The 27,421-nt window shown below is 51.9% G+C and overlaps 1 protein-coding gene and 1 long non-coding RNA gene across 3 annotated transcripts in view; one reads left to right on the top strand and one right to left on the bottom strand.

Moving 5' to 3' along the window:
- CD9 (CD9 molecule) overlaps window positions 1-25,093 on the bottom strand; it is a 35,485-nt gene extending 10,392 nt beyond the window's left edge. The window contains exons 1-2 of the mRNA XM_004279026.4: window positions 24,902-25,093; window positions 818-923 (exon numbers count right to left, since the gene is read on the bottom strand). Coding sequence (XP_004279074.1) covers window positions 818-923; window positions 24,902-24,967 — 172 coding nt within the window. The 5' untranslated portion in view covers window positions 24,968-25,093. The remainder of the gene's footprint in view (window positions 1-817; window positions 924-24,901) is intronic.
- A 166-nt stretch (window positions 25,094-25,259) lies between these two features.
- The window catches only part of LOC125960468 (uncharacterized), a 39,903-nt gene continuing 37,741 nt past the window's right edge, over window positions 25,260-27,421 (top strand). Inside the window, exon 1 of one of the 2 annotated variants that reach the window (XR_007470138.1) lies at window positions 25,260-25,702. This is a non-coding gene — a long non-coding RNA (uncharacterized LOC125960468). The remainder of the gene's footprint in view (window positions 25,703-27,421) is intronic. The other variant, XR_007470139.1, reaches the window with a different exon arrangement.

Raw genomic sequence — 27,421 nt, 5'->3', positions numbered from 1 at the left:
GCATCCTCCTAAAAATAGGGGGCCGCTTTTGTTTCTTGCAAATGAAGTGGTTCCTATCCCCCAACCAGGCGAGGGGAGAGCCGAGAGGATCTGTGAGCTGACTCAGAAACCAGGGAACTGCCTCAGACAGGCCCCGGCCCCCCCACTCCTGTTAGAGATGCTTACACGGCAATATGCTGGTGAAAGGGACAGAACGATGCTAGAAGAAGATGCCGTGTGCAGAAAGAAACCTGCTAAATCTATTTATCTTCAAACTGGAAGCCTTTGCCCTAAAACAAAATCACTTTAGAAAACAGATAAGACTTAACATGCATGGCCTGTGTCCCAGCGCAGGGGTCTGAGGGGCTGGTGTCTCTTCTAGTCTCTCGTATTAATCTGAATGTTATCCAGGAGGCAGGTCCTCTGGGTCTCTGAGCCCCTATCTGAACCGTGGGGGAGATGCTCCCTCTCCTTCCCCTGGCTCTGTGGGTCCCCAGGACAAAGTTTTTTAAATTAAAGAAATGAACCAGGCTTCTTAGACATAAAATTCAGAGAGAAGTTCAGAGACAAGAACAGAGGTTCTGAAACCCTCCAGGGTGGCAGCGGCTTTGGCGGAGCTAACTTCACATCAGAGAATGGTCCCAATGCCAGGCTCGGTCAGCTTGGAAAAAGACACCACATCAGTTAAATGCAAATGCGTGGGCACAACTACACAAAAGCCCAGCTGGAAAAGGACCCGACTGGCAATGCAGCTGGAGCAAAAGTCCTCCCCAGCCCAAGTCCTTGGATCAACGTGGACTCTCCACAGCTGGAGGGAACAGCAAGGTCCCCCACTCACCTGTGTAGAAGCTGGAGTTATTATTATTCTCTTGCTCGAAGATGCTCTTGGTCTGCGAGTCGAATCGGAGCCATAGTCCGATGGCAAGGACCGCGATCCCAGCAAGCTGCAAGACACACGGGACATCGGCGTGAGCCCGGCTGTCAGGAAGAGCGCGGTGCCCTAGCTCAGGTGAGCTGCCCTTGGCCTCTGCCCCTCACCGGGCATCTGGAAGTAGCAGCAGCCAGGTGGGGGTGGGAGCAGGGGATCGAGCCATTTGCTAAAAATACCAGCCAGTTGGGAATAAACAATTATCTACCAGCAGTACGGGGATGGATACCTCGTGGACAACAGAATATTATACAGCCGTGAAAATGAACCCGCCACAGTTTGTGCAATACTACGAGTGCATCTCACGATGTTAATCAGAAGAAGCAAAAAGCACCGGACACGTACAATACAATTCCATACAGTTAGAAACTCTTGTTTAGGAGGGCATGTATATCATAACAGAAAAAGAAGGAAGTGATGATCATAAAGTCGAGTGAGTGGTGGCCTGTAGGGAGGGCGGGGTTTCTGAGGAGGGAACAGCGCGGGGGTGGGGGGGGGCGGGTCTAGGGCACTGGCGATATTCTAGCTTTGACTTGGGTGGTAGTGGCCCGGATATTCACTTCATAATTATCCTTCACACTGTTTGTGTTTTCTGCACTCCTCTGTATATATACCAGACAATAAAAGAAAAGAAAAAACATCGCCCAACGCGTAGGTACCTCCCTGGGCTGTGAGGGCAGCTGTGATCCCGGACTAAACCGTGCTGCTCAGTGAAACCTACCCACAGCTGGCGCCTCTCTCTTCACACGGGGAAGCCTAACAATCTGACCCACCCGACTCCAGGCTCAGGTGGACATTTACTTACGGGTGATCCTTGTAAACATTAGACAAGAAATCTCCAGAGGATTGTCCGATCCTACAATTTAGTGAAAAACCCATTTCATAGGTGGGCAAGTTGAGATACTGGACCCTAAAGGGCAGACTCTCCCAGTAAGGAAAGACTGAGGCATCAATCCCGGCCCGTCAGGCACTGCTGAACTTGATGCCAGGGAGGAGGCCCCCTGCCAGGCCCCGCCAGGCCAGCTGAGCTCCCCTCCCCACTGCTGCTGGCCTGTACCAGGGCTTGCTGGGGTGACTCACAGGCTGTGGGTGGTGGCCGGCTGGAGGAGGGTGTGTGGGCTCAGGGCCAGTGCCCAGCCCCAGGTTTCGCTGGCCCACCCTCCTCAACAGAGGCACCCTGTGTCAGAACCCTCCTCCTCAGGGAGCTGGGTTCTTTGCCCCAAGGGCCAGGACAGCCTGCAGCATAGACAGGCCTCTTCTCTGTCTCTGCTTCTCTCCTTTTCCCATGACTTTGCAGCGGGTTTGGACGTGCTGGGTGGAGAGTGGAGACAGCAACAGTGAGAGGGGCGACCCAAGACTTCACACTGCAGTAGAGTTAAAACCTTGTCTACAGGGAATTCCCTGGCGGTCCAGTGGTTAGGACTCTGTGCTTCCACTGCAGGGAGGGCCCAGGTTCAATCCTGGTCGGGGAACTAAGATCCCACATGCTGCCTGGCGGGGCCAAAAAAAACCCAAAACCCTCGTCTACTCCCGTAGAGGTGTCCACAGTGAGGGTCTGGAATTCCTTAGAGTTCTATCGCTTCAGTTCTCCCATCTGGCGAACAGGCGTGGTGAGCTCGGATGCTCTGGTTCAGTCTGGGTTCTCCTGACTCTCAGGACCTCTTAGAACAAGGGCCCAGCTGGGAACTCTCGGTGCACTGGGGACTAAGACCCAAGACCCTGGTCTAGCTCCCCTGGGGTCTTGGAGAGTTATAAGAAAGGAGGTAGCAGTTCCCCCTTCTCCACCCCCAACACAAGCAGGCCCAATCAGATTCCTGGAGAATGGAAGACGGAGGCCATTGGCCTCTTTGGGAATGTGAAAGCATTAGCCTGAAAAGCCTGGAGGCTGGAGCTTCACATGCACTTGCAGGTAGTCCTAGACTGTGGTTAGCACTGAGCCACAAGCCCTGGCCTCAGTCTCCCCTCTCGCCCTTATCTTGGCGGGGCTGTCGCTGAGAGCACCTGGGCCTGAGAAAGCCATGTCCTTTCACGCACGTCCTTTCTGCTCTAGGCTGCCTGCATGTATCCAAGGCTTATCCTCCAGTCATTCTCCCTGTGGATAAAGTTACTCATCCACCCCTTACTCTGCTGGAAAAATTCTTAAACGAGTCACCACAAAAGGAACAAAAACAATCCCATCCGAAAGAACGAAACTACAAAAGATGATGACAGCTCCACTCTGCCCAGAAGCTTGTCAGGTCAGGAGCTGGGTCTCTTTGGGAGTGATCCCATGCACAGGTAACAGCACCCAAACGAAACTTCCAGTTTTAGTCTTGAGGATCCTGAGCCAGTCGTTTACCTTTGACCTGGCCCACACGCACAGGTGGCAAGAAGAACACTGTGTGGAGGACAGTGTCCCAGAAGGTCACCCTGGCCAAGGACAAGGCCAGATACAGGAGAGGAGTCCAGGGTCCTGCCACATCTGGACACCATCCCAGACCTAACATCAGGAGGAAGGAAAAGTGGCTGGCTCTGCAGAAGTGGAAAAAGCATGGGACTTCCCTGGCGGTCCAGTGGTTAAGACTCTGCGCTACCACTGCAGGGGGCGCAGGTTCGATCCCTGGTTGGGGAACCCACATGCCACGTGGTGCGGCCAAAAAAAAAAAAAAAAAAAAAAAAGAAGTGGAAAAAGCAGTAATAGATCTCAGTTTCTTATGCCTAAAAACTCACCATGAGTGGGAGGAAGGTTCAAGAAAACCCAGGAGGAAGGGAGGACAGGGGCGGGACTGGGAGGCTCGGTTCACCAAAATCACAGAGAAATGAGCACTGCTGCCCGTTTTGTTTGAATTACTGAGTTAACTGGCCTGAAGGGACGCTGCCAGCAGCTGCCCCGTTTTCTGTAACGCTATTGGAGAAACCGCTTCAGTTGGCTGGAGGTCACAGGGCCACGACACCACTTCACAGTGGCCTTCCCGGGTGTGCAGGCCGTGCTATCCGGGGAGCTCAGAGCACTTCCCAGGAGGGCACACTTTTCGGTGTGCACAAAGGGGTCCCCCAGCCCCGCACCTGGCTCTCGTCCCCAGCTACTTGAGTCCTAGGAGAAACCAAACAGGAATGACCAGAACCACCAAAAAGAGCTTCAACCTTTAAAAAGGGTGCCACTGCAATGTTCACAGCAGCACTATTCACAATAGTGAATAGGAAGCAACCCACGTGTCCATCGACAGAGGAATGGATAAAGAAGACGTGGTACATGTACACAGAGGAATATTTCTCAGCCATAAAAAAGAACGAAATAATGCCATTTGCACCAACATGGATGAACCCAGAGATGCTCATACTAAGTGAAGTAAGAAAGAGAAAGACAAATACCATATGATATCACTTATATGTGGAATCTAAAATAGGACACAAATGAACTTATTTACGAAACACAAACAGACACACAGACATAGAAAACCAAAGGGGAAAGGGGATGGGGGAGGGATAAATTAGCAGTTTGGAACTAGTAGATACAAACTACTATATATAAAATAGATAAACGACAAGGTCCTACTGTATAGAACAGGGAACTATATTCAATATCCTGTAATAAACCATGATGGAAAAGAATATGAAAAAGAATATCTATATATGTATAACTGAACCACTTCGCTGTACACCAGAAACTAACACAACACCGTAAATCAACTAGACTTCCATTCAAAAGGGTGTCAGCAAGTTACTGAGGGGCTCCATAGAATAAGGAAATAGGGGTCTGCGGGACCAAGAAGCTGACCGTTCCCTCCAGGGTTAATGAACAGTACGTGGCAGGAATGTCAGCCACACAGGGGCCACGGCTGCAGCCCGCCTCTTACCCATCATGGCAGGACTAGAGTGCGCAGGCCGAGGGTGCTCAGACAATTCCCTGCTCAGGGGGTCCCGGAAAGAGGGCAGCGACCTGCCCACCACCACCAACCGGTCTGGTGGGGACAGAAGCAGAAGGTACAGTCCCTCCACTCCCAGCCCCAGGCTCTGCCCAGTCGGCCTGGTTACCGCCTTCCAACAAAAGCCAAAGGGACGCATTCCGCCTTCAGGCCAGGAAAGGTCTCACCCATGTGATATCTCAGGGAAAAAGGACAGTTTTCCCCATCGTTTTATTGGAGATTTATTTCCTCACACACGCTCAGTTTCTTCTTAGAAGATGGGCCAGGAGAAAAACACGAGACAAAACCTAACCTGCGGACATTCTACAAAATACTTGACCAGAATGTCTCAAAACTGTCAGGATCATGAAAAATGAGGACAGAAACTGTCACAGGCCAGAGGTGACGGCGGAGACAGGACACTCATTATGTGGTATTGTGGGTGGGATCCTGGAACAGAAAGGGGACTGGGCTGGAAAACCAAGTGAAATCCGAGTAAGTCTAGCTCAGTTAAGAGGAACGTACCAATGCTGGTTTCTGACCTGTGACAAATGTGCCCTGGGAATATAAGCTGTGAACAAGAAGGGAGACGGGGAGGAGTACAAGGGGACTCTCTGTAGTATCTCTGCAACTTTTCTGTACCTCTAAAGCTGTTCTAAAACTCTGAGTGTGTGCGTGTATGTGTGTAGTGTGTGTGCGTGTGTATGGTGGGGCCTCTCCTTCAAAGCTTCCTGTGTCCTTCAAGAACCTGCTCCATTGGGCTTCCCTGGTGGCGCAGTGGTTGAGAGTCCGCCTGCCGATGCAGGGGACACGGGTACGTGCCCCGGTCTGGGACGATCCCACATGCCGCGGAGCAGCTGGGCCCGTGAGCCGCTGCGCGTCTGGAGACTGTGCTCCGCAACGGGAGAGGCCACAACAGTGAGAGGCCTGCGTACCGCAAAAAAAAAAAAAAAAAAAAAGAACCTGCTCCATTAATCCACCTCTTTCCTGCCTCTGTTGTCTGTCTCGGCTACTGTTTCACTTTTTTAAAAAAATTTAATTTAATTTATTTTTTATACAGCAGGTTCTTATTAGTTATCTATTTTATACATATTAGTGTATATATGTCAATCCCAATCTCCCAATTCATCCCACCACCCCGCCACTTTCCCCCCCTTGGTGTCCATACGTTTGTTCTCTACATCTGTGTCTCTATTGCTGCCCTGCAAACCGGTTCATCTGTATCATTTTTCTCGGCTCCACATATATGCGTGAATATACGATATTTGTTTTTCTCTTTCTGACTGACTTCTGCCAACACACATGGGCAGGTCTGTCTATCCTAAAAAAACCCAGAAAACAAACCGTCTCCTCCTCCAGCTGCACTGCTCCTCCTGGCTGCTCTGCACTTTAAACCCCGAGCCTGTAGCTAAACCTCCTCCAAGTCCTCACTCAGTAAGGAGTCCCTGTGGGGCCCCCTGCCCTTCATGTAGCACAGTGGCCATTCCTCTGAAAGGCTCAGACGGCTTGGGCTGTCACCGAGTGTTAAGGCTTCTACTCCATCCTTGTACTTCTGGACCTCTAAGCAGTAACAACATTGAACCCTGCTTCCTTCTCCCCTGCTCCTTAGATGGAATCCCTCAAAGTTTCCCAAATAAGTCTCGTAAATCCCGCCTCAGCTGAAGGGAGCCCCTCCTCCTGGAAGGCTGTCCCGACCACCTAGGCCAGCTGCTTCCCCACCAAGACGTCCTCAGCTTCCTCCCCGCTCCGCACTGGTCCTCGCCAGCATCCTCGCTCCCTCCCTTCCTGTTTACACTCTCCTGGAGGGCAGGATGAGTTCTCGGTCATTTCAGTAGCTCCCCTGCACCCCATCCATACTTGGGACCAAATAGTCATTAGTAAATCATTATTCAATAAGTGAAGGATGACTTCAATGAAAGAGAAGCTCTGAAGCCCATCAGAATTTCCTCTCCTGGGTCCTCTCACCTTGGACAAGCCTTCTTTCCCACCGGCTTGTCATCCAGACCCATCTTCCAACATCTCCCAACAAGGGTCAGAAACTACAAAGAACAACTACTTGCCCAGAATAAATACTGAGAAAGAGTCATGAGGGTATGTGATGAATGTCACAGTGAGATTTAGGGGCATGTCCACATCAAGTCTTTTGGAAAATGAGGGTTTATAAAAAGTCCATGCCCTGCTGTGCTCACCGCCCACCGAAGTCCAGTTAGACACTCCAATCCTTTTTTTTAATGCATTCATTTTTTATTTAATAATACTTTATTAAAGATGACTAGATATAATTAAATAAAGTAAACCTTTAACCTACATAGCTTTGGATATCATTATACTTTTAATAGCAATATTCAAGTGGTGACGGGTGTTTAATTCTTTCACTCTAAAATATATGTGACCAGACTCCCCTGGTGGTCCAGTGGCTAAGACTCTGTGCTTCCAATGCCCGGGGGCCTGGGTTCCATCCCTGGTAGGGCACTAGGTCCCACATGCCGCAAGTAAAGATCCCCATGCCGCAGCGAAGATCCCGTGTGCCACAACTAAGACCCCACGAAGCCAAATAAGTAAATATTAAAAAATATATATATTTATGTGACGTTTTAGATGTCTGGTGGTAGGTGTTGAATTCATCACTCTAGAATATCTGTGAATTTATGATTTTGAAGTTTTTCTGGATGACAGATGTTTCAGAATTGGGTGAAAGTCTCAGAAAAAGTCTGAAAAGCATTGCTATAATTTTCCATACAACCTCTAGAGTTCACAGACACTCTGAAACCATTCAGAAAACCTGGAGGGTATGGATTCCACATTGTGAGTACTTGGATAGACCCTCCAAGCCTTGAGGATCACACAGGTAATCCAGTCACCTGGGGCGGGATGCCAGCTTCAGGAGGCGTGAAAGCCCAGCCCCACCCTGGGCGGGCCCAGCTTCCTGTCCTGTCCTCTCCTCTCCCCTGGCTGAAAGCACAACACGCCCAAGGCTCCCTCCCACGCAGAGATGAGGATTTCAGTGAGTCACAACAGACCCATAGGGACAGGCCTAGAAATCTTACACTACAACACACACCCGGGGTTAAAGGAAAGGCCTCCAATTCCAAGGGGTGAATTGAAAACAAATCCTAAGTGCAGTGTTGCTTAGGGGCACCTGAATTCTCTGGACCCCCTGCCGAGTTTGCAAAGCCAATTCCAGCTGGAGCCCGAGGAGTGGCGGCCGTACCAGCCGAAACGCCTGAAGCAAGCGTGCAGAAAGGTGGGAGGTAACGAGGTGACACAGAGGAAAAGGGCAACCGGCTGACTGCAGAGGTTTCAGTGTGTGTGTGTGTGTGTGTGTGTGTGTGTGTGTGTGTCTGTCTCTCTGTCTGTGTGCGCGTATGTGTCACCTTGCATCCCATCCCTCAGGTGGAAGGAACCATGTGGGGGAAACCCCACTGCAAAGAAAAATCCTCCCAAGGCAAACACATTGGGTGGTCTTGGCTTGGGCCTCTTTCCTCTCGGTCCCCTCTGTCTTCTGTAATAGGACCTGACGGGTCACACATTTTTTAAAAGGACGAAATACTCATGGACACTTTCTCCATCCAGTTGTCTTGGCCCAGGAAGTGCAGGGCAGATCATGTCCACATGCAGTTTCCTTTGAGGCTGACTGCAGTGGTCCCATCTGCCACTTTGGAAGCGGCTAGAGGTGGGCGGTGGTTACAGGAGGGGCTCGGGGGAGAAGGCAGTGCTTTCTTTCCTATGTCCCATTGTCCTTCTGTGAAGCCTTGGCTATTTGGTGACTTTGGTCAAAGGGATGCAGCAGACATTTTAGTAAGGGACAGGTGGCGTGACAGAACAGTGGGCAAGAAGCAGGGGGCCCTGCACACCGGAGCCAGCCACGGGGTGATGTGAGAATCACCTGGCAGAGTTCTAAACACGCATCCGCTGCCACTCCATCCCGGGGCACGCGAGCGCTCCCAGGAGAACGCACATCTCTGCTGAGAGTAGCTGCACGTGTGGACAGTGGCGTGGCCTCTGGGGCTAATTCCAGCGCTGCCGCCTAGGAGCTGTGTGATACTAAGCACTTTCTGTAGCTTCTCTGAACCTCAGAGTTCCCACTTGTAAAAAAAGAGGTTGATACTTTCCTGCCTTTGACCCAGGAGGTTGAAGGGGAAGATTAAACGTGTAAAACACTCTGACGACCGTGAGTGCTAGAGACAGCCAGATTCTGTGGGGAATATAATGATGACAACGATAATAATAAACCTTGCGAACGACACGAAGACAAAAGTGGGGATATTCACGGCTCTTGGCGGCCTCAGCTGTGTGTCCTCCTCTGATCTGAGGAGGCGGCTGGGTGGGCACAGGGCGACTGAGGACAGTGGGGGTCTGTCTTCTGTGGGTCTGTGTGAGCGCGGTGTGCTGGGGGAGATGCCTCCAGAGCTCCGCTAGGACCAGCCGGGATGGGGGGAGAGAAGTGGGGCGGGGAGGGTAAGGGACACGGCTGGCCGAGAGTGGAGGCCTCTGTCCTTCCCGGGATCCCAGGCTGCTTCCGTGAGCAAATTCACGCTGCAGGAAGCAGTTATTGAAGGAGCAGATCACAGAGAGGGAGGGGATTTGACCTCTTTACTTCCTTCCTTCGGTAAGATCCGTATCAGCCCTGGATTTTTTTGTTAACATACTGGGCTTGGGAGACCTCAGCTTAGCTGCCCCTGGCCACCCAGGCAGTCACAGCGGCTGAACCCTGAGGATGTAAGCGGCCTCACCACTCACGCCTGATGCAGCCTCGAGAGTGCAGATAAGGGCCTCTGTGTTCACATGGCCTTTAGAAACAAGTCGGGCCACCTAGACCTGTGGGCTCCAGCCTCACCCATCTCCATGGCAATCCTGGCTCAGCACAGAGTGCCAAGCCTGATGGGCTGATTCACCGTCAGGAGCCTGGGCCGGGCACTGCTGGCAAGAGCAAACTGGAGCTGGCTCCCCAACGCCTCTCTCACCCTCTCCCGGCACCCTCCTCCCCGAGCTGCTGTCTCTGGAAGGATGAAGCACTTGGGCAGGAGCAGAGGTCTTGGAGTCCTGCCCTCTCCAGGCCCGTCGCACAGGATAACAACAGCTAAAACCTAACTCCACGCTGATCAGAAAAAAAACTGCCATGGCTTGCTTTCCTTAAGGATCACAAGTAAACTGGTAGGACTTCCCTGGTGGCGCAGTGGTTAAGACTCCGCGCTCCCAATGCAGGGGGCCAAGGGGGGGTTCGATCCATGGTCAGGGAACTAGATCCCCCATGCATGCCACAACTAAGGAGGCTGCCTGCAGCAACTAAGGAGCTGCCTGCCACAACTAAGGAGCCCACGTGCTGCAATTAAGGAGCCGGCAAACCGCAACTAAGGACCTTGCGACCCACAGTTAAGGAGCCCACCTGCTGCAACCAAATAAATAAATACATAAAATTAAATAAATATTAAAAAAAAAAAGTAAACTGTTCGTTCATGGCAGAACTGAAAGATGCCAACCAGGGCATATTACTAACGTTAGATTTATTAGAGATGAACAGAAAAGCCCCAGAGATCACAGCCCTGAAGAACAACTGTCCCCCACCTTCCCCGTGAGTATGATCATTTTGGGGGCCATCTCATCCCCTTGGGGCTTCTTCTGAGCTGCACATCTACAGAAGCCTGTATCCTCAAAGGCCACTGGGAGATTTTTTTCCAGGCCAGTGGTTCTCAACACGTGGTCCCCAGACCAGCTGTAGTGGCAGCAGCATCAGCTGGGAACTTGTCAGACGTGCAAACTTGTTGTCCCCGTCCTGGACTTATTCGATTAGAAACCCAAGTGAGATGAGACCCAGTGATCTGTGTTGTTGTTGTTGTTGTTTTTTTTGGCCGCGCTGCGTGGCATGTGGGATCCTAGTTCTCCGACCAGGGATCAAACCCGAGCCCACTGCAGTGGAAGCATGGAGTCCTAACCACTGGACTGCCAGGGAAGTCCCAGCAATCTATGTTTTAACAAGCACCCCCAGATGATTCTGCTGCCACTCAGGTTTCAGAACCACTGCTCTAAGGCTTTCATTTAAACACTGAACAATTGGAGGAATGGAAAAGCTCTTTCTGGGGGTTCTGAACCCAGAGACCAGCTTTTGAAACGCCAGTGCCAAAGGGCACGAAGCTACGGAGTGGGGATGTGAGCCTCCCCTGGGCGCAGGGCTCCTGCTGGCACTGGAAAGCCAGGGAGGGGGACTGGGGCTGAGGACCACCTTGGCTGCTGAATGGTGACAGATAAGGGGGAGGATACAGGACACGTTAAGCAGGAAGGAAGCAAGAGGTAAGAAAGACAGATACTGGCTAGACAACGCCCTCTTGAACCCACTGAGTGGGGAAGTCACAGTAAATGCTCAAGTCGGAACCTGCATTTGGCTTCTCCACATGCCTCCAGCCACAGACTCACCTGGTGAACCCTCCTCCCCCAGACGCCAAAATGACTCGGGCAGCCCCTGCAGCAGGGCACTCTTGGCAAAAACTTCCCCAATTTCTGCAGCCTACGTTCTCCCCAGGACAGGCTGCCGTTGTGTATGGAAGTGGACTCTTCCTCAAATCACCCCAAATTCTAGGAAAACAAAATTAAAAAAAAAAAAAAAAGAACACATGCAGAGGCTGATGGTCAATAACCTTGTAGGTTTATCTAGAGTTACTGTTGATTTGACTGTGCCAGGCTTTTGGCCATTAGTAACTCCTCCAGAGGCTACGGAAAGGAAAATAAATAATATAATCACAGTAGCAGTCACTTTTCATGAGCACTCACTCGTGTCCTCCATCGCAGGAGATGATTTAAGTATATTATCTCATGTAATCCGCTCGTCACACTTATTTTATAGGTGAAACAGAGAGGTTAAGCAACTCGCTCAAAAAGACACAGCCAGCAAGAGGCAGAGCCGACTCTGAACCAGATCCATGCAGCCAGCAGCTCAGAGCCGCACTCTTCCCAACACTGTGCTCCCTCCCTGCCAGCTGGTGAACTGGAAGAATGGGAACCCCCAAGAAATTTTCTGTGGGGGACAAGAGTCTGGTCTGGACACCGTGAATTTGGCAGGATGCTCTGACCTAAACCTTATCCTGCCTGGTGGCTAGATGAGTCCAGTTTAGGGCATCAATGCCAGCCAAGGCCGGGGCCAAGGGAGGGAACGACCACGGACTCATCCTTTGGGTCCGTTCTCTCTCCCCCCCTCCCTCTGGTGAGCATGGGACAGGTGGTGGCCTCAAGCCCACCCTCAGAGGGTCCCAGGGGAAATGAACCCTTCAGGGCCACTTCTATCTTCCTTTCTTTGCTTCCCAAGGTGTCCACACAGAAGCAATGGTGCCTTTGGCTCTGTCCCCTCTGGGACCTGGCTTCAAGGTGTCAAAAAGTTCTCCATAAGAGGAATCCAGCCCTTTTGGGAAGCAGAAGGTGAGTGTTGAAGGAGAGGTGCCGAGGCCGCCCCTCTTGGGCAGATTCCACAAGAGAGGTCCCTGTCAACTGGGTACGCTTATGGGCCACTCCAAGCAAAGCCCCAAACTGGTCGCTCCCTCCCTCACCTTTCCCAAACCAGGGGAATCTCTGAAATGGGCGTTTTGTAGACAGATGAAAAGATAAGTCGTCTGTTTCGCCTTCTGAAAGAGAGGAAGCCTAGTGGTAAAATTTCAGCTTTGAGCAATGCCCTCAGTGATGCGGCTTCGCGGAGCTGAAGCAATAAGATGGGGACGAATATGAGTGCTTAGGACAACTTCAGCCTCTGAAAAATTCTAAGGAGGGGCAGCTCCTTACGTAATACTAACTAAACAACAGTTGCAGAAGCTGACAGCTGAGCTCTTGCTATGAGCAGGTACCATGATAATAACTTGACCCTAAGGAGAGTCACCAACTGGCCGCCTCCCCCCAGGAATCTACATTTCCAACAATTCAACCCCTCCTTCCCCCAATAATCCCCCTGGGTCATAACGCCCCCTGCTGCTCTGTGTTACTCTTTTACACAATGCAGCACCTTGAGGGGGGGAGGTCTCAACAGCAACAAAAACAAAATCCAACCATCACCCCCCCTTCTCCCAAGCCAGGACCTCAGGCAGGCGGACTTCCGCTATTTAGTGCCCTAAACACTGAGAAGATTGTGGTACCTACCCCAGCGCCTAGATAATTCAACATTAAAAAATAATAATAATACAAATTGTAGGATAAGTCTAAAGAATTAACTTTCCCCAGGTTCCTGAGCACAGGCTCAGCCTGTCTGTGGACCTCCTGGGAGGACGCGGGGTGGTGGCTAACAGCTACAGCCTGTGGGTACCACCATCTTGCTCTGCTGGTCTCTTTTGGGCAACTGTGTTCAGCTTGCTAACAGGGGAACATTCCCTGGAAGCACATAGTGAGAGATCTCCCAGGGAGAAGAGGAATATTGGGAGACTAGAGTCCTCCTGTCAGGCCCTGCTGCCCCTTCTGAATCTGAGGATGCTGGTGGGACTGCCTTATACTCTTCGAGGTAGTTCCGATCATCCCAGCTTGAGATGACGAAACAGGCTCAGAGAGGTAAAGTAACTTGCCCATGGTCACACAGCAGGTATGCAGTGACTCAGCTGACAGTTCTCTCCCTCTGTCACATGCACAGCATGTGCCAGGCAGAGGTTAGTTACTTGACTGCCTGTCTCATCCCTGGTGGAAGGGAGGTAGCTGGGTCCCCTCTCTGGGGTGTGGCAGAGGATGAAAGACCTTGTAAACTTCTTCTCAGCACACCTTTATGGAAATTAGGCAGTGACCTGGTCTGAACAAGTTCAAGACTTGAGAAATCCTCCCTCCTGAGGACTGAGCCAGCATCATTTAAAAACCAGAGCCCTGAGTGGGACTTCCCTGGCGGTCCAGTGGTTAGGACTCTGCGCTTCCAATGCAGGGGGCTCAGGTTCCATCCCTGGTCGGGGAACTAAGATCCTGCATGTCTCGAGGCGTGGCCAAAAAAGAAAAAAAAGAAAAAAAGAAAACCAGAGCCCTTATTCTGCCTAAGAGGAGAAAAGTTTCAGCTAATACAAGGTGCCAGTGTTAAGTCACTTGGGGCTGAGGGATTGGGAGGGAGCCCTCTGCCCAAGGTAACCTCCTTCCAAACAAGAAGTTTCAAGTTTCCACTGCCTGCTGGCCAGACGTGTAGCAGACGTCAGCCAGCCCATAAATGCATTTTCTGCTGAAAGTAGCCATTCTGATCTTAACCAAAATCATCTGATGTGGGGGATTGTTTTGGGGCTGTTTTGCTTTAAATTCCAGAATACCATTGTGTTTTCCATTGTGTATGCCTAACTAAGATGCCTGGTGATCGTGTGCGCGTGCGCGCACACACACACACACACACACACACACACACACACACACTCTTGCTGATACACTTTAGCCACACAGACCAGCTAGCTCTCATTCCATCTGTGGAACCTGTTACCACTTGCTCGCGTGACCCTGAGTGGTGGGAGATACCCCCTGCCCTATTCCTCTGCCACGATCCCCTCTTCATTTTAGTCTCAATGATTAAACAGCAAGCCCTCCACTGTCTGCTGTGTCCCCTGCCTCACCCGAAGCACTTCACTTGAATCATTTAATTTTCTCAACAGACCCACCAGGTAGGTAATATTAACTTGTTTTCGAGATGAGAAGTTTCAGGCACAGAAGTTCAGGAGCTTGTCTTGAGATCACACGGCAAAGAGGTGCCTGAGTTACAACCTGGACCCACAACAGTCTGACCGCAAAGCCCAAATTCTCAATCATTTTGCTAAGCTCAAAGGTCTTTTTGATCCATTTTCTTAATTTCAGGGCCAGAATTTTTCATCACTTTTATCCTTTCTCCTTCCTGGTCACAGCTGATTCTATTTCAAAAGTGGCGTCTTCGATCCATAAAGGCCCCAAGAGAGCCCACAGGTAAGAGCAGAGGGCCTATCTTCTCACGACAGGAAGGTACCTGCCTTGGCCACCTGGCCTGCACGTGCCTTCGGAGTCTGGCGTCGCTCTGGGGGAGCCTGACGGACAGAGTCTAGAGAGAGAGCCTGGGACTCCTCTTGCTGGCCTCTGGCTGGAGAGCTCTGGGCACGTTCTTGCTGGCCAGCCAGAAGTGAGTGTGGCCACAGCCCTGCTCTGGGAGTAAGCTGGTACATGCCCTTCTCGTCCCAGCTGCGCCACCGCCGCAAGCCTGGCAAGTGCAGACACCGCTGCAGCTGCCCATTGGCCACTGTCCTTGTATCCCTATAGGCATGGCCTGAAGGTGGGACCCAGAGCCTTTGCCCGCCCCTTACAGCACCATCCTGCCAGCAGAGGACAGAGGGAACGAGAGGGCATCACTGCAGGCCTGTCTCACAGCCCTGGGCACGGGGCCCTGAGAGGCAGGAGGACCACACCAGCTCCCCATTCTAAGGGTCCCTCCCCAGCTCTGGAAGAGAATATAATTTCTAGCTGAAATGAGTTTTCTGATCTCTTAAGGGTTATCTGTCTTGGGGAGCCAGGGCTATAATTTGATTGAAGAGGGGGAAAGTAGAGTGTGGGACGACTTCCCCAGGCTTGTAGAAAGGAGGCTTTAAAAAGTTTGAGCATAGGGAGGACTTCCCCAGTGGCACAGTGGTTAAGAATCCACCTGCCAGTGCAGGGGACACAGGTTCGAGCCCTCGTCCAGGAAGATGCCACGGAGCAACTAAGCCCGTGCACCGCAACTATGGAGTCTGAGCTCTAGAGCCCGTGAGCCACAACTACTGAGTCTGAGTGCCATAACTACTGAAGCCCACACAACAAGAGAAACCACTGCGATGAGAAGCCTGCGCACCGCAACGAAGACCCAACACAGCCAAAAATAAATAAATAAATTTATTAAAAAAATTTTTTTTTTGAGCATAGGGATTTCCCTGGTGGTCCAGTGGTTAGGACTTCGTGTTTCCACTGCAGGGGGCCCGGGTTTGGTCCCTGCTTGGGGAACTAAGATCCCGCAAGCTGCCCAGTGTGGCTAAGAAAACAAAAAAAAGTCTGAACATAATAGTAACAGGTTGAAATCCATGGCCCCACATCACAAGAAGGCGCTTGTAGTGCATCAGGGTGAGCAGGAGGAAGAGTCTTTACGGGGGACGAGTTTCCTGTCCCTGCAGGACACATTCTGCTGAGGGTGGCATGGATGTGAGGGGTGCATGCAAACTGCTACACTGCAATTGTTCATCTAGATGGGAAGAGGCGTTTTTGGTTTGGATTTGTAAATAACTTTGTCTTAGTCCATTAAGGCGGCTGTAACAAAGCACTGTGGACAGGGTAGAAGTCCAAGATCAAGGCACCAGCAGACTTGGCATCTGGTTTGGACTCAGTTCCTGGTTCGTAGAGGGTTATCTTCTCACTAGAATCTCACATGGTTGAAGGGAGACGGGAACTCTGGGGCCTCTTCTTCTTTTTTTAAAAAATAAATTTATTTATTTTATTTATCTATTTTTGGCTGTCTAGAGAGAGAGCCTGGGACTCCTCTTGGGTCTTCGTTGCTGTGCGCAGGCTTCCTCTGGTTGCGGCGAGCGGGGGCTACTCTTCGTTGTGGTGCACGGGCGGCTCATTGCAGTGGCTTCCCTTTGTTGCAGAACAGAGACTCTAGGCACACGGGCTTCAGTAGTTGCGACACGCGGGCTTCAGTACTTGCAGCACGTGGGCTCAGTAGTTGTGGCGCATGGGCTTAGTTGCTCCGCGGCATGTGGGATCTTCCCAGACCAGGGCTCGAACCCATGTCCCCTGCATTGGGAGGCGGATTCTTTTTTTTTTTTTTTCTAGTGATACACAGGCCTCTCATTGTTGTGGCCTCTCCTGCTGCGGAGCACAGGCTCCGGACGCGCAGGCTCAGTGGCCATGGCTCACGGGCCTAGCTGCTCCGTGGCATGTGGGATCTTCCCAGACCGGGGCACGAACCCATGTCGTCTGCATTGGCAGGTGGACTCACAACCACTGCACCACCAGGGGAGCCTGGGAGGCGGATTCTTAACCACTGCGTCACCAGAGAGGTCCTGCCTCTTCTTATAAGGGCACTAATTCCATTCATGAGGGCCCCATCCTCATGACTTAATCACCCCCAACAGCCTCGACTCCAAATAAAACTGCATTGGACTTTAGGATTTAACATATGAATTTGGAGAGGCGCAAATAGTCTATAGCAAACTATCTTTTAAACTAAACTTCCCAAAGAAGACATACAGATGGCCAACGGGCACATGAAAAGATGCTCAACATCACTAAACATCAGGGGAATGCAAATCAAAACCACAATCAGATATCATGTTATACCTGTCACAATGGCTATTATCCAAAGGACAACAAATAACAAGTGTTGATGATGATGTGGAGAAAGGGAACCTTGTGCAGTCTTGGTGGAAATGTAAATTTGTGCACCCAGTATGGAAAAGAGTATGGCACATTCTCAAAAGATTAAAAATAGAACTGCCACATGATGCAGCAATTTCACTTCTGGTTACATATCCAAAGAACATGAAAACACTAATTCGAAAAGATACATGCACCCTATGTTCACTGCAGCACTATTTACAATAGCCAAGACATGGAAACAACCTAAATGTCCATCCATAGATAAATGTATAAAGAAGACATGGTACATATATACACTAGAATATTATTCAGCCATAAAAAAGATAGAAATCACACCATTTGTGACAACATGGATGGACCTGGAGGGTATTATGCTAAATGAAATCTGGAACACAAAACAAATGAACAAACCAAACCCAACCAAACCCACAGACACAGAGAACAGATTGGTGGTTGCCTGAGGGAAGGAAGGCTGGGGAGGTGGGTAAAATGGGCGAAGGGGATCCAGAGGTACAAATTTTCAGTTATAAAATAAATAAGTCAAGGGGATGTGATGTACAGCAAGGTAACTATAGTCAGTGATATTGTTTTGCAGATTTGAAAGCTGCTCTCATCTCAAGAAAAAAAAATTCTGTAACTTTGTATGGTGACAGATGGTAAGTAGACTTACTCTGGCTATCATTTTGCAACGTGTATGAATGTCAAATCATTACGTTGTACACTGGAAACTAAAGGAATGTTGTATGTCAATCATACTTCAATTAAAACACACACATGCTGTAGAGCAGACATTAAACACAACATTGCAAATCAACTATACCTCAATAAAATGAAAACACACACAACACCCCAAACTTGAAAAGCAAAGAATTCGCAACTATGTATGATTTTGCTGATCTTTCATTTAAAGATTCAATAAATCAACCTTATCATTTGCTACTGATTCAATCAGTGTAAGTTTAAAGATAAATTAAAACTAAAATGCTATAGAAATGTGTTTTGAATTCACTAAAACGGTCTAATTTACTTTATGATATTTTTAACCCCCAGTCAAGGATTTTCTCCTACGATCCACGTGTGGTGTTGTTTCTGCCCTTGGACACTGACATGCGGCTCAGACTGGGAGGAAAAAGGGCCTCCTCTAAGCAGTTTGGAGGCAGGGGCTCGGTAGGAGTCACGGCCCCCATCTGCCTGGGTCTGAGAGAGGTGGATACTGGGACCTTGAGAGTGTAGCGGGTAGGCTGTGGAGGGTGACTTCCCTAACACAGCCAGGGACACCGTTTCTGCTCCCTTGCACAACACCTGGCAAGAGGATTGAGCAAAAGGACTGACTTTCTCCACGTCAACAGTCCACACACCTCTCTGCTCAGGGATCTTCCCTGGGATCAAACAGATCTGGCCCCTCTCCTGCAAGTCAGTGGGCTTCGTCCTCCCTGCTACGTAGCCAGGCTGTACATCACAACTCAGAGGTCTGCGTCTCCAGAGACCCCCGGGGGGGCGCATCTCCCTTTCCAAAGGGGCAAGGCCAGAGAAGGCCAGCCGAGCCTTCTAGTTTCCATTTGTGGGAAAGACAGCACCCTGCTCTTTCCCAGCAAAGACAAATCGCCCAAGCTCCAGGACTAGGAATACAGAACACTCGTTGAACTAATCTCGAGTCCAAGCCACTCCTTGGGCCAGGATTAAGCTGACGGTCAGAGCAAGGATGGGTGGGGAGGCCAGAGCTCCAGTCAGGGCTGCCCTTGATCCTCGGGGAACTTAGGGGCTCTCTAAAGCCTTCCTCAAAGTCCCCACAGCTCCCCTGTGCAGTCCTGGAGAGCAGTGAGGCAACCCACACCTCATGGCAGAAACATGGGATTCCGGACAGAGCAGGGGTTGCCTGGAAACCAATATGCGGTGTTTGATATGGGGAGGTTCATGGGTCTCTGGAGAAAAAAGCAAAAAAACCGGGGACTGTGTGTTTCTGGAGGCAGGTCCCATTGATTTCATGGGATTCCCCCAAAATGTTCGGACCTGCCAGTCAAGGATGACAGCAAGCAGTACTTAAAAGCTATCCAGGGACTTCCCTGGTGGCGCAGTGGCTGGGAATCCTCCTGCCAATGCAGGGGACATGGGTTCGAACTCTGGTCCGGGAGGATCCCACATGCCGTGGGGCAACTAAGCCTGTGTGCCACAACTACTGAGCCTGCGCTCTAGAGCCTGCGCGCCACAACTACGGAGCCCATATGCCACAACTACTTAAGCCCGTGTGCCTAGAGCCTGTGCTCCGCAAGAGGAGAAGCCACCGCAATGAGAAGCCCATGCACCGCAATGAAGACTAGCCCCGGCTCGCTGCAACTAGAGAAAGTCCACGCAGCAACGAAGACCCAACGCAGCCCAAAATAAGTAAATAAAAAATAAATAAATTTATTAAACAAAAAACCAAACAGAAAACTATCCAGAACTAAGTATTTCTTTGGTGGAGGGGAGGAATTACTGGATGGATGTAATTAAAATAAAATTATCTCATCTGGAGACAGGACGCTGCTTTCCACAGCTGCCTGCCATCACTTGACGGAAAATGCAAATGTCCCTGGACCAGCATTACTTTTTCCACGGAATGAAACAGGCAAGTGATCTGCAGTCAGACTTTAAAAACATAAATTAAAAAAAAATATTGTTTAGATTAGCGCTTTTGGTCTCCTTAATTCCCTCAGTTGCAAATTATCTCTGGGTGAACCTGGGTTCGACAGGCTCTTCCCCAGATTGTCAAACCCCCAAACCATGAAGTCACTGCTCTTCTGTAAGTTAGAGGGAAAGACGGTTTCTGCAAGTCTTTGGTTGAAAAGACCTGAGGCGGTTCCAAATAAAGTTCCCCTGACCCCGCCCCCGGAGGGAGGCAGGAACGCGGCACAAAAACATGAAGCTTCCTGAAACTTTTTCTTCACGCTCCTCTCCCCAGACTCTCCAGAACATGCAGCCACCAAGGAGGCAACAGGACCACAGAAAACACCGTAACCCGTGACGTCGGGTCCCTCACCCTCACAGCCAGGCACACCCAAGAAAGACGGTCAAGGCTTGTGCTCTTTGGCAGAAAAGGTGCTTTTGTTAAGTCCCAGGCGTATTATTAAGTCCCAAACTGTGCAACCAATCCCCCAAACCGTGCCTCCTTGTAAAATGGAATCGAACAGGAAAACAGACAAATCGAACACGGACACACAGCTCTGTGTGTTAATAGTGAAGATTTGCATCTGACACAAAAGGAAGATGTGAGAACGGTGATGTGTGAGGTCTGAAGCAGCAGAAGACTCGTTTAGCGGAGTAAGTGCTCCAAAGGGCTTCTTATCAAAGCAGTTCCAAACTCAGGTCTGAACCGGCAGCTGCTTCCTTTGAGCACCAGAGAGTGAGGTCTGGAATGGTGCCAGGTGAGTGTGCGTGCGCGCGTATGTGCGTCCGCGCGTGTAGAGGAATCCTCCCCACTCCCCAAATCAGGAGTCCCATCTGTTGTTGACAACCATCGCGGGGCAAAGTGGGGGGAAAGCCTCAGGAGTCCGGGCAGGGAGAAGTCTTATTTTCCTGAGCAGATGCAGACACCTGGCCTCCCCAAACCTGCCAGCCTCTGTGCAAACACAGCCGGCTCTCGCAGGGCTCGGGCTGTCTGGGTGCCAAAGGTGGAAGCCATTTCACGCAAGAGCCCCAGCTGCTTGCTCAGGCCAGCACTGAAGGCAAACAGCTTCTGGGTGAAGCAGCAGGTTGGGTGGGAGGGGCTTCTGCCAGTGCCATCCCGCTCGCCCATCCCCCGCCCGGACCCCGCATTCCGGATTTCTCCGCACGCAGTTTTATTTTCAGAAGTGGGGCTGCCCCACAGTCAGACTTGCGGCCACACATGAAATGGAGTCAGGGTCCTGAGGTGGGAATCGCAGAGGTGTGTGGAGGAACGAGGCTGGCAGTGATGCAGGATGAGAAGAAGGGGGGACGTGTGTGGATGTGGGGTGTGCACCTGGCTACCTCTCTCTGGTTTCAACTTCCACACTTCCTCAGGCCAGTGCTCCCACCCTCCCCACCTCCTCAACCTCCTTTCCATACAGGGATGACAAAAGCTACGGCTGGAAGTTTACTTCTCATCCAGGAGGCTAAGTGCGTCACGCGCATGCGCTCCTATAACCCACAGCAATCCCAGGGGGTAGTCACCAGCTCCACACGGCGACGGGCAAATCCAACCCAGAGCCACTCTGACCACTAGGCAGCACTGCCACAAAAGGCTGAGGGCGACCAAAACAGAGAACCCCCCCAGACAGAGACCCCACCCAGGGGGAGTAGAGGGAACTTGGGGTTACCAGGAAAGAGAGGCACGACTCAGGCCCCAGACGTCAAGAGGCCCCTGAATGAAATGAAGCCACGCTGGGTCAAGCCTGGGTACCCACTGCACACTTCCATTTCCTGACTCCTGTTTTGGGTTGTGTGGGAATGTCCTTTGCTCTAGGCCCTGGGGGTGGGGCTGGTTTCATAGACTGAGCTACTGAAGGGACCTTTCTGGACCATTTGCTCCAACCCACTGGTTGTACAGATGAGGAAACTGAGGTCTGGAATTCAAAAGTGACCTGCTCAAAGTGAGCTGGGGGCAGAGCTGGACTAACACACAGGTCCCTGAGCTCTGGTCCAGGCCTCTGTCCATGTTTCCGTGAAGCCTGCCTTAGGCCTGCGAGACACCATTTCTTGGGAAAGAGAAATTCCCTGCTATTCCCATCAGTGAGGGAGGAGACGGGGTGAGAGGCAGGGAACAAAGGGGTGAGGGGGTGGGTAGAATGTGAAGGCCTGGCTCCTGGCCTGGACCAGCCCCGGTTCCCCACTGTACAGCTGAGGCTGCCCCTTTGGCATTGTAAAATGTTTCCCCATCGAAATTTTTTGGAGGGTGGGTAGGCAAAGAGGTCTGAAGGAAACCCAGAAACAACTGAAACAGAGCTGGGAAGTTAGGGTCCTGGGGGCACTGGAAGAACAGCCTGACTGCTGGCTTAGCTGCAGGCACCAGAGGCCCTACTTGGGGAGGGCAGGCAGCGCAGGCTCTGCTGTCACTGAGGGTCCCACAGGGATGCGACTGGGGGCCAGGGAAGAGGTACACCGCTCCCCTCCCCCGCCCCAATCACCCCACTGCCGCTGAGGTGGGCTTCTCCTCTCTGGATCCCTGCTGGACCACCCCTCAGCATCCTCTGTCCATGAGGTACTGGTGGCCCCTAGCCTCCCAACTCCTGCTCTTCAAGGCCCACATCAGGTCCCAAACACCAAGTTTATAAATTCCTGGTCTCAAGAGAGAAAGGGAAGTGATGACATCATAACAGTCCAAGCAACCAGTTCCCTCAGGTCATAGCTTCTCTTAAAAGTTAGTTTTTGAGAGCTTGTTGCCCCCCTCCTTTCATTCCCGCTCAGCTGGGTACAGCAGCAGGTGGTGATAGAAAGCGTGCTGAACTTGGAGCCAACCAGACCTGCCTTCAGACTTACCTCTGATGCTATCCTACCACATGACCCTGGCTGAGTCGTGGAACCTCTCTGGGGACTAGTTTCCTGGTCATCAGTAAAATGGGGAGAATGTTACCTGCTCTGGCTATACAATGAGATTTGGAAAAGGACTTTGCAGTAACACGCTGCACAAGGGGATCATGGTGTTCCTTTATTCCAACACCTCCTAGAAGGGAGATGAGGGCTTCATCTCTACAGGGACCTGAATACAGGACGACGGAACAATAAACGATTCAGAGACATGAAGCTACTGCTGACCCCCATACACCACCCGTTACCAGGTCCCCTTGTTGGTTTTGTGATGGAGACGGAAGAGGACAGGACTTAAGGGACCTAGGGGTTGGGGTATTGGCTGGGTTCCCGTGACGCTGGGCAGGTCAGCCCCTCTCTGGTTCCCGCTTCCTCGCTGTGAAGAAGAGGCTGGACTGAATCACCTCAAAAGTCATTTCTAATTCTATACCCAGCCGTTCCTAGAATGAGTCATTTCTGTTTCAGATGACACAGCCCATCAGCAGCACCTAGCTCAGGCAGGGGCAGGTCTGGATACAGTGGGGTGGCAGGCAGGAGTCAGTGAGAGGCTGAGCAGATACCTGAGTGGCCTGGGAGCCTCCCGCCAGGCTCCTGCAGGTGCCATGGGGCGGGGGCTATGGAGGCAGCCTGGGAGTCCGTGGGTCCCCATGCCCCAAACCCTCACACAGCCTAGACAGATAGCTGAGGAGTAACCAAGAGACTGGCAGGGGAGAGACGGTGCTAGGGAGGAGGGAGAGAAAAACTCCTTAAAGGACAAGGGCGGGGTGGGGCGGGGCTAGTCAGCCTTTGACGTTCTTTCCTAGAGCCGGAGTTGGAGACGGGCGGAGCCAAGGCTGGCAGCTAGCTGGCTGGCAGGGACACCCGGGAGGAGGGGGTGCCCACCACAGGAGGGTCTCCCTAGAGCAGGCCTTGGGCTGGGCAGGGCACACCTGTGCACTGTCCTCACTAGAGCAGGTGTTGGGTGTGATGAGTGTTGCAAGGGCAGGTCAACCTCATACCCCGTCAGCTCCAGAGAGAGGATTAAATCTCAGGAGGTTTTCCCTGGGGTTCACGGGGAAGCAGCTCCGAGGAAATAAGCACATTTTTGTTACAAGCCTCTGGTGGCTCGCCCCTGCTTCTACAGCCGTCTCTATCGAGCGTGGCACAGGGCCTGCCTTTCCAAATGCTTTCCTGACTGCAAAGGGGCAAACGCTGTCCACCTGTGAGCAGGGGATGTGGCCCGTGAACCAGGACACCAAAGTCCCCTATTCCTTGCCTCTTTCTTGGGGTGGCCCCTTAATCCCTCAAGGAGAGGTGCGGAGGGACCACTCCCCTTCCCTGCCGGCCTTCGCCTTCCCATTTGCAGACAGGCTGAGAGTGGCCGGCAGCGGGAGTCCTGGATCTCCCTGGCCTGCGTCCTCCCCAGGTGACAGTCCACTCCCTGTGGCCCCGCCCGGCTGCTGGGTGGGCTGGCGGGGAAGGGGGTGAGGCCGGCACCTTATCTCTCCCGGAAATGGAGAAACAGAGGACTCATCCTACTGAGGGCGCCGATAGGCATCTGCCCCACCCCTCCCCAACTCTCCCGGAGTTCTCTCCAGCTCAGATACTTATCGCTCTTCGGGGGAAAAAAAAAAAAATCAAGACAAGCTAGTCTTTCAGGTAGTTTCGAGGGAGCTCGGACTTTCTCACGCCGGCTCAGAATCAGTCTGAGAGCATGGGGCCTGAAGGTTCCCCCCCGGGGGTGGAGGAGGGATCCCGACGCTCATTCAGGGACGGGGCCCGGGACGCTGACACCCGCGACCTGCGCGCCCCTTGCTCTCCGGCGTAAAGGTGCCAACAGACCTTCACTGAGCTCCTCCGGCGCCACCTTAGTCCCGTGGAGGGTCCGCATCCTCCCCTCCCCGCGGCCTCGGCCACTCGGGGGGACCACACCCGGGTCACGAGCTGCACTGCCCGCCACAGTCCCCTTCGGGCAGGGCCTTGAGTCCCCAGCAGAGGGGGTGCTCCGTTTCTCCCTCCTGCACTCGGAGGGGATCGGGGTGGGAGCAAACACCCCCCCCCCACACACACACCCGGCTCACTAGGGCCCCGCGCCCCCTGCCCGCCCCGCTTCGGACCAGCCCCGGACCAACGCGCGCTCCCAGCCCGTCTCAGCCCCCGCCGAGAAGCCAGCTGGCGGCCGCAGTGCCCTCTCCTCCCGCCAGGAGTCTTCCCCTGCGCAGGCGATGCCGGTGACCGGCAACCCCGACCGCGGACCGGGTGCCCGGGGTGGACAGGTGGCCCCGGAGAGGAGCGCGCGGCAGTCGCGCTCACTCACCCAGAAGATGAAGTTAAATCCGAACAGCAGATATTTGATGCACTTGGTGCCTCCTTTGACCGGCATGGTGCGCGCTAGACTGGCCTGGGCCGGACTGGGGTGGGACGGGGGCGCTTGAGGCCGGGACAGGCGGGACCAGTCTTCGGACCGAGGTGCTGGCGGCTGCGGGTTGGCCTTACGGCTGCACTTTTAAAAAGTGCCACTCCTCGGGCGCGCGCCGCCGCGGTGCGCATGTGCCGGGCCCCGCCCCTGCCCCCGCCCTCGCCCCCGCCCCCGCCGGCCCCCGCCGGCCCCCGCCCCCGCCGGCCCCCGCCCCCGCCGGCCCCCGCCCCCGCCGGCCCCCGCCCCCGCCCCACCTGCCCCGCCCCGCCCCGCCCAGGTCCGGTGGCCGCAGCCCCTCCCGCCTCTGGCTCGGCCCTTCCCACCGAGTCGGCCGGCCTTGACTTCCCGCCATCCTCCCCGTTTCCTCCCAGCAGTCCTGGGGTCTTTCCAGTCAGTCATCTTCGGCTGCTTTCGTCCCGGAGTAAGTGGAGGCCTCGCCCTTCCGGTTGTCCCCTGGTTTCCGTCCTTCTCGAGCCCTCTGCTTTGGGAGACCCCTTCCCCGGTGGTCGGGGCCGAGGTTCCTTAACCCCAGGCCGGCTGCCGCAGAATGAGGGCTCTTCTTGCTTTGGCCTCGATTTAAACAGAAGCTGCCTGGCCTTATGTCTCCCTGGGGCGGCTCCTTGCAAACCTTCCCTCGTGAAGCACACTATTACTCGGCACAGCATGCGGAGCAGGAGGAATTAGAAGCTCGCCGTCCAGGTGGGAAGATCGGTCGGAAGCTTATGGGAGTAATTCTCAGATACCATCACTGAATAGTAATATGTCTGAGGGCCCGGCAGTCCGGGAGTGCTTCCTGGACTTGAGGTTCAGATGGCCCAGAGGAGAAGACAAAGCCTGTAGCCTGGCTTCTGTTCTTGCCTCTACTCCCCGTCACCCGCGCTCTTGCCCTTTGACTCTGCCCACTGCTACCTCTTTGAAGCTCCAGTGCCAGAGTGCTTAGGGTGTTTCTCCCCCGCTCAGAAATGTCCCGCAAATGATAAATGTTGGCGAGGATGTGGAGGAAAGGGAACCCTCCTCCACTGTTGGGGGGAATGTAAGTTGGTGCAGCCACTATGGAAAGCAGCATGGAGGTTCCTTAAAAAAATTAAAAAGAGAACTACCCAGCAATTCCACTCCTGGGTATTTATCCAAAGAAAATGAAAGCACTACTTGAAAATATATTTGCACCCCTGTGTTCATTGCAACATTATTTACAGTAGCCAAGATATGGAAACAGCATAAGTGTCCATCAATAGATGAAGGGATAAAGAAGATGTGTATATACACAATGGAATATTACTCAGCCATAAAAAAGAATGAAATCTTGCCACTTGCAGCAACATGGATGGACCTAGAGGGTATTATGTGGAGTGAAATAAATCAGAGAGAGAAAGCCAGGTACTGTATGATTTCACTTACATGTGGAATCTAAAAAACAAACAAATATAACTAAACAGAAACAGAGTCATAGACACAGAGAACAAACAGGTGGTTGCCACAGGGAACGGGGGTAGGGGTAGGAGAGAATTACGCGAGGGAGATTTAAGAGGTACAAACTTTCACTTACAGAATAAATGAGTCATGGGAATTAAATGTACAGTGTGGGGAATATAGTCCATAATTATGTAATATCTTCGTATGGTGACAGATGGTAACTAGCTTATCATGGTGATCATTTTGAAATGTATAGAAATATCGAATCACTGTGTTATGTATCATGAACTAACACAGTGTTGTAGGTCAATTTATACTTCCAAAACAAGCAAACAAACTCAGAAAAAGAGATCAGATTTGTGGTTACCAGCGGTGGGGAGGGGAGGGGAAGGGGAATTGGAGGAAGGTAGTCAAAAAGGACAAACTTCCCGTTTTAAGGTAAATAAGTACTAGGGATGTAATGTACAATATAATACATAATTAACACTGCTGCAAGTTATAAAGGAAAATTGTTAAGAGAATAAATCCTGAGCTCTCATCACAAGGAGAAAATATAAATATTTTTCTGTTTCTTTAATGTATGTGTATGAGATGTGGATATTCACTAAACCCACCGTGGTAATCATTTCATGATGTATGTGAGTCAAATCACTATGTCGAACACCTTAAATTTATAGAGTGCTGCAGGTCAATTCTATCTCAGTACAACTGGAAGAGAAAGATTCTTTCTGCAGCTCCCCACATTCGATGAGATAAGTTAAAATTCCTCATCTTGCATCTGTAGGGGACACTCTGCCCTCCCCAGCACCCCAGGTCTGCACCTGGCATGTGGTGTGTGCCCTCTGGCTGGCCTGCCTTCCCATCTTCTCTTGTAGAAATTCTGTGGCCCCTTAAACATTCCTTTCCTGTTTCTCACCAGAGGATGAGGAGATTCCCCCTACTTTTGAAATCCCAAAACCCTTTCGTATTTTTTTCAAAATGAAGTTTCCTTTGGTGGTTTTTTTC

The sequence above is a fragment of the Orcinus orca genome, chromosome 11 (genome assembly GCF_937001465.1).
Source record: "Orcinus orca chromosome 11, mOrcOrc1.1, whole genome shotgun sequence".
Lineage (NCBI taxonomy): Eukaryota > Metazoa > Chordata > Mammalia > Artiodactyla > Delphinidae > Orcinus > Orcinus orca.
Note: the sequence above shows the minus strand (reverse complement) of the source record. Positions and strands in the feature narration are given on the sequence as shown.